This window comes from Pteropus medius, unplaced genomic scaffold (assembly GCF_902729225.1).
Source record: "Pteropus medius unplaced genomic scaffold, Ma_sr-lr_union100, whole genome shotgun sequence".
In the NCBI taxonomy this organism is placed as follows: Eukaryota; Metazoa; Chordata; class Mammalia; order Chiroptera; family Pteropodidae; genus Pteropus; species Pteropus medius.
In genome coordinates this window covers 7,668,814-7,680,785 of record NW_024349222.1, presented here as the reverse complement: position 1 = coordinate 7,680,785, position 11,972 = coordinate 7,668,814, and the positions used below count along the sequence as shown (strand labels likewise).

General features: G+C 35.6%; 1 protein-coding gene across 1 annotated transcript; it reads left to right on the top strand.

Moving 5' to 3' along the window:
* The first annotated feature begins 5,078 nt into the window (after nucleotides 1-5,078).
* Nucleotides 5,079-10,176, top strand: DMRTA1 (DMRT like family A1). Its single transcript, XM_039880727.1, has 2 exons — nucleotides 5,079-5,946; nucleotides 9,265-10,176. The coding sequence occupies exons 1-2, from the start codon at nucleotides 5,289-5,291 to the stop codon at nucleotides 10,110-10,112; spliced, it is 1,506 nt and encodes a 501-aa protein (XP_039736661.1). The 5' UTR covers nucleotides 5,079-5,288; the 3' UTR covers nucleotides 10,113-10,176.
* The last annotated feature ends 1,796 nt before the right edge of the window (nucleotides 10,177-11,972 follow it).

Sequence of the window (11,972 nt, the reverse complement as noted above, 5' to 3'; positions counted from 1 at the left end):
AATGTTTACTATGTGTTAGGAATTTAGAAATGGATATAGGAAAAAATAAGTACTTCTCTGTTTCCTAATTTTGCTAGTTTCTTAGGATTTTAGGTAAGCATCCTAATTGATGTGAAAAGAGCTCATAAAGCAACAAAAGAACATATTCAGCTCTCTTTTGCAACCTGCATCCCCTTGGTAGTAAGGGAACAATATATATGGTCTCTAACTGCCCTCTTGCCTTCCCAGAGCAAGGGACCAGAGATTATGGTGGAGATGATGTCCTGCAAGGAAGCTAATTTCCTAAGATGTACATGCTGTGGCCAGTTACAGCTCTGGTGTAATGAGTTATCTCTCCCCAGCTGCAGGGTATTCTCAGGAGGGAGGATTTATTGGTAGATATTGGTTTGGGGTGAGTGACATTTGTTGGTCAATTATATATCAAACATGTCCATCCTTTCCCAATAGTACTCCAGGAAAGGATTTGTCCCAGAGGAGGTCTGTCTCTTCCAAGACTTGGGGTGCCTAGCTGTTTGATGAGTCACAGTCCAAGGGTTGAAATTTATTTCACTCTGCAGACTGTGGTCACTCAATCATGATAATGCTTTATTGCCTTTTGAAGAATCCCAGAGAAATAAAAATACAGTTTAAACTTCTTCCTCAAAATTGATATAACATTAGGAAGCACAGTATGACCTTGGAGTCGATGCACTGTACAAGGTGTAGTCATGTATATTCTGAAGCCATGGAGTGAATTGTACATGTTTATGCATTAAAGAATAGGCAATTTAGAACCTTTCCTTCTAAATCCCCAGTCTTCTTGCCAAAAGCATTTAGCTGAGCTAAGTATATACACTTTCCTTTATCAGCAGATTAGTTTTGGATAGTCTATCAGCAGAAGAGGTACTTTGAGGCCTTGGGGGTAGTAATGAGGTTCTTTAGAGACTGAGAACATTAATGAAAAATAACTTCAGACTAGATTTAGCAAAAGAAATGGATCACAGTCTTGGAAGTATCCTTGGAGAAGACTTAAAGTTTTGTGTTGCCAATGGGAAAAGTGAAGCTGAGTGGATAAATGTTTTGCCCAAGATCTAATAGCTTAGCTGTGATCAGAGTCAGGCCTACATTAATGATTGCTGATTTACACTTCCACTCCTCTATGATGTGTGGTTGGTATGGTGAACAAGCAAAAAATAGCAGTTGACTAAAGAATTTAGGGTGGACAAGGAATTGAAGTAGAAATAAATCATAATTTAAAAAAGAGGTGCATAGATGTTTTTGAGCTTGGGAGAAATTCTATTTGTTAACCTTCTTTCCTTCCTCCTGATAGTCCTCTATATTTCCCATTTAATGGACCAGCCTTTTTTTCTTTAACTTTAGTTGGAATAAATTTGTAAATGACATATTTGTGATAATTGCATACAGTTTAATTAAAAACATGTTTCTTCTTTCTCATCACCGTTTCATTTGTTGAAACTATTGCCACTGCTAAGTTGCTGCTGTTAACATCTCAGTGACTTACAAGAACAGTCAGTGTTCACTTGCTGTTAGATGGAGGTAAAGGGGGGAAAAAGTGTACATAATTTGAGAAAGAGAGAATACATAGTATTATTATGAGAGGAGAACAGATTTGGACTTTCCAGTGTATTTGAGAAGAAATACAAGCATTTAGAATCATTGCTTCAGTTGTGGGTACTAAGATTAGAATTATCTTTGCCCCAGATGTTTTCACATTACTCTATGCCTTCCTTGTTCCAGAAGTAGGAGGGGTTTTATTTTTTTATAACAGATTTACCAGTATATAATTGACATACAATAAACTGTATATATTTAATGTACAGTTTAATAAGTTTTGACACATGTATATACAAATAAAATTATCGCCATTAAATAATTAACATATCCATCATCTCCAAAAATTTTCTTCAAACCTTTGTCATCCTCCTGCCCATGTTTCACTTTCCCTCTACATCCTGTTCCCAGGAACCACTAATGTGCTTTCTGTCATAGGTTTCTAAGATTTTATATAAATGACCTCATACAGTACATACTCATTTTTGCCTTGTTTCTTTCAGAATAATTATTTTTAGATTCATTCATCTCGTAGCATGTATCAGTGTACTTTTTTAAGTGTTGTTGAGAAGTAGTATTCCATTATATGGTTATACCAACTTTTGATGGATATTTAGGTTTTTCCAGTTTGCTGCTATATGAATAAAGCTACTGTGGAATTTTGTCTCTTTGTACAGACATTTGCTTTATTTCTCTTGTGTTGATATTTAGGGGTAAAATTGCTGGATCATATTATACATGTATGTTTAACTTTTTAAGAAATTGTCAGCTGGTTTCCAAAGTGGTTATACTCTTTTACATTTCCACCAGCTGTGTATTAAATCCTAGCTGTTCCACATTCTCGCTGATACTTGATATGGTCAATCTTTTAAACTTTAGCCACTCTAATAGATGTGTAGTGGTATTTTAGGTTTAATTTGTATTTCCCTAGTGACTAATGATATTCAGCATCTTTTCTTGTGTTTATTTGCTTTCTGTATCTGTTCTTGTGACATGCTTTTTCAAATCTTTTGCTCATTTAAAATTTTTTTTTCTTATTGAGTTTTGAAATTTCTTTATATGTTATATATACAAGTCCTTTATCAGATATATGTATTAGTTATTTTATACCAGTCAGTGGTATGATTTTCAGTCTCTGAGCAGTATCTTTTGAAGAAGTATTTGATTTCAATCAAGTATAATTTATCAATTTTTTCTTTATATGGATCATACTTTTGTTGTTGTATCTCAAAATCTTTGCATAAACCAAGATCACAAAGGTGTTCTATGTTATCTGGTTTTATGACTTACATTTAAGTCTGTGATCGTTTTGAGTCAAGTTTTTGTAAATTGTGGGAGATATGGATCAAAGTTAATTTTTTTTCCTTGGTGTAGAGATGTCCAATTTTTCAGAAAAATTGTCGGGAAAACATTATCCTTTTACCACTGAATCATCTTTGCACCTTTGTCTAAAATTAGTTGTCCACTTATGGATGAATCTATTTTTAAATTCTCTATTCTGTCACATTGGTTGATTTTTCTGTCTTTTCACCAATACTACACTGTTTTGATTAATATAATTTTATAATAATTCTCAAAACAAGATATTGTTAGCCTTGCAACTTTATCCTTTATCTATAGATCAATTTAGGTAGAATTATATTCTTAACAATGTTGAATCTTCTAACCCCTGAACATGATATAGCTCTTCATTTATTTAGATCTTTATTTTGTTTTTTTAGCAATGTTTATTCATTTTCAGTCTTACAGATTTTATTATTTTTCATTTAAGTAGATACACACATTTAAATTTTTTTCAATTTCAGTTGACATTTGATATTAAAATACATACACATTTAACAAATACATTTACTTAAAATTATTTTCACTTCCTTAGATGAAAATCAGTATCACTTGCCATAATTGGGAGGTAACTTTGATAATCAAATAAAAACAGAAAAATAGTGTTAAATTCTAGGTAAATACTGTTACTTGCTGAGGCTCTTTTATTTATTTTTTATTAAAAAGCATAATTATGTCTTGAATTCTAAAGACATACTTACATCAAGCTTTGTATTTTCCTTCATATATCCAGGTCTTAAAAATAATAGAAAAAGGAAACTGTTTTCTCACTAGGTAACTCACTGTGTTTTAATGACTCACTAGCACTGAAATCTCATTTCTCATATTGTTGGATGTGAGTTCCACAGTTAGGGAATAACTAGATTTTAGGCTTGAGCAAAGATTCAGAGGTGTGAGAAAGTTTGGGTATTATAGAATCTGCAGATTAGGAATTCCTCAAATGGTACATCTAAGCCTTGTTTGTATTTAAATCATCATCTTGAGAATTTAAAAAGAGTCAGACCAAAAGAATCAGAATACTTGAATTGGCGTGTCTATTTTAAAATTTCCCTAGGTAGTTTCAAAGTTTTAAAAAGGTGGAAAACTATAATATCAAGACGTGGCCATGGGAGGATGGTGATGGTAGTGATAGTGTGAAGTGGGCAGGCAGGAGAAAGACCGGATTGATTAGCAGTGTCTGCTTTGGACACTGGATGTCAGAAGATGGAGTGGTAAAAATGTCATTATTACTTTCCATCTTAGGGCTAGAATATGAATTGTCTGTCAAGGTAGTTGAATATTATCTTGAAGAATGATAGAATCTTCACTCTCTTTTCCATTAAGAACAAACACTCACGAATTTTCTGCCTCAAATGTTTTGGTTTAAAGCACTATGATCTTTTCTTACAATTAAAAAGATTAAATGCATATTTCAAGGATGCATTTTATAATGGCATATTTAAAGAACGTTCTAAACCAATACTTTACAACAGAAATGTGAAGTATTTTTGAAAGTTTTAACACAATTGCTGCCTATAAATAATAGTTCCAGATAAGAAATTCATAAAGACTCTGACAGCATTTCAAAATATAATAATACATAGAATCCAAATTTGCATGTGTAAATAAACAGAATACAGGAGAAGAATCTGAATGTGAATCAGTTCCCTTAAGTATTTATCCATTGTTTTGACATAGCCGTAAGGCCCATTTAAAGTAGGGCATCTTTCAGGTGGAAAACATTTGCAGCCCGTTAGGCTGTGCTTTCTTATTGACACTGGCCATGCTACCATCCTGAAGGCTTCATCTGGGAAAAAGAAAGAAAAGGACAACTCTACATCTAAATCTTCGAACTTGCTTAGGGGAAGCATGGAACCTGAGAAAGGAGAATTTAAAGTCTTGCTTAATCTAAGGGCAGTAAGAAGCATGGGAGAGGACGTGATTCTGTGACGCTGAGGAAATCACGGGGAAACAGTGGGAGAAAAGGGCTTCTTTGGGGAAGGGATATTTGCAGGAAGGGACAGTTTTTGTGTTTCCCATTGCCCCTCCTCCCGGACGGTCCCCACTCTCCGCCTCTGGCCCTCCCTCTCCCAGGCTTCAGCGCTTGGCCAGTAGTAGACCGGGTGGGCGGGGTAGCTTCTCCAGCCTTGCCTTTGGCTCAGAAGGCCCGCAGAGCATAGGGTCATTAACTTAGTGCCCCGGGACTCCAAGCACACTGGGCATCCGCACCTCTTGGAGTCTCCAGCTCCGGGAAGCGGTGGTCCCCAACTCACTGCGAGAATTGTTTCACACTTTGTCGGTGTGTAAGTGGGAGGCAGCGGGACCACGGCCCGTCCTTCTGCCCCCCGCATCCTGGTAGGGTTAGCTGTGGAAAACTCACTTTCCTGGTGCTACCCCTCTCCAGACACTTCTCGAGAATGGAGCAGTCACAGTGTGGCAGCAGAGACCGCAGCGGCAGCGGCCGACCTCACCTGGCCCCGGGGCTGGTGGCGACGGCCCCTCCTCCCCCCTCTCCGGCTTTGCGGGTACCCCCAGGGATACCCGTTCCTCCAACTTTCCTGCGGCCACCCAGCCTCTTTCTGCGGGCGGCCGCGGCTGCAGCCGCCTCCACCGCGGGAAACGCGGGCTGCGCACCGGCTCCCGGGCTGCAGAGAGGGTTGGGCACGGTGGGCTGCGGCTACCCACGGACGCCCAAGTGCGCCCGTTGTCGCAACCACGGCGTCGTATCGGCGCTCAAGGGCCACAAGCGCTTCTGCCGCTGGCGGGACTGCGCTTGTGCCAAGTGCACTCTGATCGCCGAGCGCCAGCGCGTCATGGCTGCCCAGGTGGCGCTGCGTAGGCAGCAGGCCCAGGAAGAGAGCGAGGCTCGGGGGTTGCAGAGGTTCTTGTACTCTTCTGGACCCTCGGGACCGGGGCTTCAGACCTCGGGAGGCAGGATCGGAGCGGAGAATCCCCACGCGGCGAGCGTCCCTGCAGCGGTGACTGCGCTAGAACTGGATGCTTTGAGACAAGCTAGTGGTCTGGCGACCCCAGCTTTCGAGGTTTTCCAGTCAGATTATACGAAGAAAAAGCAAGGTGAGTTAGTCTTTTATTTCCTCTTTGCAAAAGATTGTTCTGGAGAAAACTTTTGAAACGGGCAGCCATGCCCTGGAGATGGTCAAGAAAAGTTTAAAAGAAGCATTTGTTTATGTTATGGGAAACTGCTCTGCAATATGACGTTAAGAAGGCTGTTAGAGACCCTATTACCCTCACTTTGGAAAAGCTTTCTGTTCCTTTAGACAGTAGGATAAGATAATGAAAAGGTGAAGAGTGAGTGATCATATGAGCACCTCATGCTGGGAGTTTGCGCCCAAGTTTCTATGACTTTGAGTAGAACTTCAAGTGGTCATTGAGTTAAAAGCTTAGTGAGAGGTGCTGCATTTTGAGCTTACTCTGTACTCTTTCCAGCTATAAAACCAGAGTTGATCTGATCTTGTGTGGGAAACTCACTGATAGTGGAGAGTACAGTTCTTTACCTTTGGGGCAAATCTTTGGAACCAGCTAGAAGTGAGGAAAAGACAAATAAATCTACCAAAGCCTCTTTTCACCTCCTTCCCTTCAAAATTTTAAGTATTCCACCCCCAACTCCCCCTAAAGTGTAGAATGAGCTAATAGTTGAAGTTTCAACTCTTCCCATTGGGAAAAAAATTAAGTTTTCCAGATTTGTAATAACATTGGTAAGAATTTCAAAGTTCAATATTTAGGGATTTCTTATCCAAGGAGTTTTAATTTTTTTCTCTTATTTATTGACTGCAAACCTCTTTTATACCTCATGTTAGGTTACACACACACACACACACGCACACATATACATACATATATATACACACATACATATATATATATATACACACATATACATATATATATTTGATAGGTTCAAATAAACTTTTCCTGCTGATATAAATCCCACTGTAGTTTAGTAAATTTTAAAGTCCTCTACAGGGCCCACTAGCAGTGAAAATGTTATTTCCATATTTTTGTATAAACTCAGGACAGGTTGTATCGTATGAAATTATACAATGATTAAGGAAATTATTAATTCGAAAACATCCCTTGATTGTGAGAATTGCAGACCTTAGATCATAAGATGTACTTTTGAAAAAAAGACTATCTCTGTATTTAAATAAGGCATATATGATTTTGTGTTCACCTGTGCCAGTTTTTTTGCCTATATTCTAGTTTATTTAAGTACACAAAATAGACTTTAAACATTTGCCATGAAAATCAAAGAGGGCTGAAGAGCAAAATTATTAAATAAAAATATTATGAAAGATAAGCAAAAATTAATATTCTGTAAACTAAATTGAAAATGAGATTTGGCTGACATTTCTCTTCTAGACATTGATTTATGTATTTTTCTGGGGGGAGGATACTAAAGTATACTCTATTTTATAGGGTCAATTATTTTATTTTATTCTTTGCCTCAATTGACCACCCTTTTTTGAGACTAGTTTCGTGACTTTTCTAAACTGACTGCCTCCTCTTACACAATATTCATGAACTGTAGTCTATTTAGTTTACTCATTCATTAGATAAAGACTAATAATGATTCAGAGGTGAATAAGATTTTCCTACACAAAAGAACCTTCTATTCAAAACGAGGAAAACTATATGTATCCAAAAACTGTACAACATACAATGAGAAAAGTAAAGAAGTAAAATGAGCTATAGAGAAGTTGAGAGGACAGAGAGATGATATAAATGATATCACAGTATTTTAAAGACTCCTGATTTTCTAATAATCTCATGCAACCTGTATTTCATGACATTATATTATACTCCATTAGTACAATGTAATAACAAAAAATGTACATAAATTTCTTTAGAGATGAAATTTTGATACCTTACATGTTCGAGGAGGTGGTGGTATATTTAGTGAATCATTGATACAAATAAAGTAGAATGGCAAACCGATGCCAATCTACCTGCACTTGGACTTCTTTAGAAAAGTTTTACTTAAAGTTGAAAATACTAGAGAGTCTTTGTAATTTTGTAAGAGCGACATCTTTTGTTATATGTTTGATATAAAGACAGAATTTTAACAAAATGTTAAATTGTACACAGTTTAATTTTAAAATAAACAATAGACTTTTTTTAGAATTTTGTACCTCTCCTTGAGAAAACATAGGAGTTTTGCAAATTGTGGTTGCAAATCACTGTTTTTGGCAATATTTGTTGTGTTACATTCATAAACTTTGTGGAAGAAGACAGTTTTACAGAAATATTCTGAGTACCTCACTTAGATTATATACTCTTTTTAATATAAATAGAGATAAAATATGTCTGTAGGGTAAGAGGAAATATAAACCAAAATAAAAATTATTTAGTGGATGTGTGAATTATTATTTTTCTAAAGATATTCTTATTTTATTAATATTCATATGCTTAACATGTTGAGGTAGAAAATCAGATTTTTGTGTAAAAATATTTTTGGAAAATTTTTCTTAGTATTAGAAGGGAGTTGTGATTTGAAGCAAATGCCTAATGTGTTATTTTTACCACATACTTTGAAGATCCATATAGATTGTAATAGTGCAATAGTGCAGTTTCTAATTTTTTTAAAGAAACAGTTTTACTGTAATCTCTTTTCTTGATATTTCCTAGAGATTGAAAAAGAAAGTCCATATTTCACAAAGGATTATAAAAAATACCAACTCTGTATCATCTCTCACAAAAAAATGAAATATACAACTCTGGTATGCTTTGAGATTGGTACAGCAGTAGTCAGTATTAGTTTAGATGGGAAACGAAAACAAATTTGTTATTTTTTAACTTTATTTAGTAACTTAATTGGAACCCAAAATGTGAGCATTCAAAAATCAATTGTTGAAATTTAGCATTAGTGATTAAGTAGAATATTCATTTTCATACTAAGATTGTTTCTTCTTTTGATTTTTATCTAAACTCTAATCATTTTATTTAGTTCTGTTTGCATGGTGTCATTGTGAAAAAAAGACTCACTTGGATAACAACAAAACTTGGATAACATTTAGGAAAACTGCAAATTGACAAGATGGGGCAAACAATGTGAGATATTGGTACTACATTAACAGTTTAGGGTAACAGTAGACTGTCATTTCTGATTCCTAAATAACTACAGCATTTACATATTATATAATTTTGTGATCCTGAAATGACATAATAAATAACATTTTCCCGCTATTCTAACACTGGAATTTTCGAATGATCTTTTAAAATTCTCATTCATTAAAATTTCTTGCATTGAATAAGTATAACTAATATACTATGAGTGAATGAATTATTTTCTCCAGCATTAATTTTGAGTGGGCAGTAGTATGTTCTGGGAAGTTTTCCCTTTATTTCATTTCTTTTTTTTTCTCTTTTCCCCAGAACAAAAAGAGAGTAAATGTGACTCATGCCAGAGTGGACAAGAAGACCCAGTCTCCAAATCCCATCAACTTACCCTGGGATCATCTCTTAAGTCTAATAGTGTATTTAGAAAACTAAACGTTAGGTCATCTATTTCAGAAAACTCAAACAAGGATGATAGCATTCTGTCTCCTCAGCCTGCGGAACAATCAGGAGGTGAAGAGAGTCCCAGGTCACTATCATCCTCGGATTTGGAATCAGGAAATGAAAGTGAGTGGGCCAAAGACGTCACTGCTATCAGAGCCAGACTTTCCACAGTGTCCTCCAGACCTAGAGATCCTCTTGATATCCTTACCAGGATTTTCCCAGGTTACAGGCGCAGCCGGCTGGAAGGCATTCTACAGTTCTGCAAAGGGGATGTGGTCCAAGCTATTGAACAGGTCCTAAATGGGAAAGAACATAAATCAGACACCAGGGACCTAGCAAGCTCAGGAGAATTGGAAAATATAGCTTTTCAGAGAGCTTCAAATGTTAGTTTAACTGGAATTGGTTTTGGAACTCTAGGGAATAAATCAGCTTTCTCTCCTCTTCAGACCACTTCTGCTTCTTATGGCGGTGATTCAAGTCTCTACAGCTTAAATTCTAGACTAGGTGTCAATCCATTACGGCTGGGATATTCCTCTCCAGGAAGAGGGCTGTCTGGTTTCATGTCTCCCTACCTAACTCCTGGATTGGTACCAGCGTTGCCTTTTCGCCCAGCTTTGGATTATGCCTTTTCGGGGATGATTAGGGATTCATCCTACCTTCCCAGCAAAGACTCTGTAACTGGTAGCAGACTGTATTCCAGGCTGAATCAGGACAAGCTGTAACACATCTGCCTATACTCCCTTTCTGTAGTGTTTTTTAGAAGTACGCAGTACAACTCCCATATCTACACCCACACCCATTAATGTGTTCACTATGTATGTGAGTGGATTATCAGGAATTAAAGATGCTTTTTTTTTTTTTTTATGCAAGCAATATAATAAACTTGAAATCTAAAGACTCTTCAGCATTTATTAAGTGAAAGAATCATTTAAACGTTCTATGTGCCTCGGGTAAAGCTGTTTCAGGAAATATTTTTATTTTCAACTAATGAATTTTCTCTCTAAAATATAAGCTATAAAATTTCTATTTTAAAATTATACTTTTTAAATTTTATTGAAAAGTGGAGTTTATACTTGTAAAATATATTTGTAAGTGTAAAGCAACCCAGCATTGTATAAAATTAACCAAAAGGAAGAATTGAAAAATTGAGGTACTTCTAAATAATTACTGTTTTAAACTTTTTCTTTCCTTTTCTTCCTTGTACACAGGAGAGAAAAAAAGTTATTCAAAGTATTTTAAAATATTTATTCATATATTAGTGATTAGTAAAACTTTTGAAAAGTTTGAATTCCTCGTTTTTTTTTTTCTGAATGTCTAATTTTCCATTTATATCTGCCATTTGTGATAACAAGTGCCAGTAATAAAACATTTCTTTTTAAAGCGGATGTTGTGAATTACACAAAGGCTAATGAAGTAGATCTACGGAAATGAGACTCCGCCATCTCCTGGCCACTATCACTGATTGCAACTCAATTCTAGTAGAGTATAGGCATTAGAAACCAATGGTTTCCTAATTTTCCTAATGCATATAAACTAACCATTTTTTGAAATAAGTAATTTTGGATCACGCTACATAGGAATTTTCATATTCTAAAGTGAACATCTGCGGATAAGGATTTTAACCTTTAAATGTGCTGTGCCTGTATCTGGGGAAATGTTCTTTTCCATATGTTTGTGACAAGAATATGGCAATTACTCTCAAAGGTAAAAATAATGTTATTCAAAAATTTTAAATAGCTGTTTAGATAAATTTATTGACTTTACATAGATGATGCTTAATACATTGAGGAGAGGTTATAAGATTCCAAAGGAGAAAATTTTTTGTTAAATTTTAGAGGTTTTCTTGAGATTTTTAGAATACTTTGTCTTCTTTATCTGGATCATTTGAAAGCTATTTATTTCAGTCAGTGGAAAGTCCCTGATAAAACTGCTTGCAAAACAATTTTGTGAAGTTTTCTTTATCTGTCAATGTTTATAAAGGACAGTAGCTATATTATTTTCGTTAGGAATAAATGGAAACCCAGGAGTTGTATAAGATAGTTGATGAATTAGAGATGAGCAGCATGACTTTCTAGAGATTTCTTAAATTGTGTATGTCTGTGTGTGTGTGTGTATGTGTATGTGTGTGAGTGTGTAATATACACTGATGCCCTATTAGTTCTGTCATCTCTAAGGCTTTTCTATGAAGCCAAATAAGAGTATGTTTCTAAAGTATATCTTACTAGCAAATATTGTATTGAATGACTGCATAGTATCTAATGCTGATTTAGGATGCAAATATGTTTAATAGAGTATACATTAATTTTAATGGTGATTTGAGAAAGCATATCCTGTAAAAATTTTATGCAACCAATGTTTATTATTAATAAAAATGTTTTAGATTCTAAGCCTGAATCATGGTGCAACGCATGGCAAATGGTTGATATTCGATCATATACTGAGCGAAGAAAATCATTTTGGATAATAGAACTCTTTGATAAAATCAAGGAATTCTATAAAGTGGCTTTCAGACACAGTTTTGTGTACAATTTCCTGGGATTGTTGAGTCTGCTAAATGCCATTCAGGTTAGAATCCTTTATGA

Excerpts from the sequence above, each read along its gene's own strand:
- DMRTA1 (XM_039880727.1), top strand. The coding sequence starts at position 5,289 with ATGGAGCAGTCACAGTGTGGCAGCAGAGACCGCAGCGGCAGCGGCCGA. Across the intron at positions 5,947-9,264 it reads TTATACGAAGAAAAAGCAAG|AACAAAAAGAGAGTAAATGT; the intron begins GTGAGTTAGTCT and ends TCTTTTCCCCAG.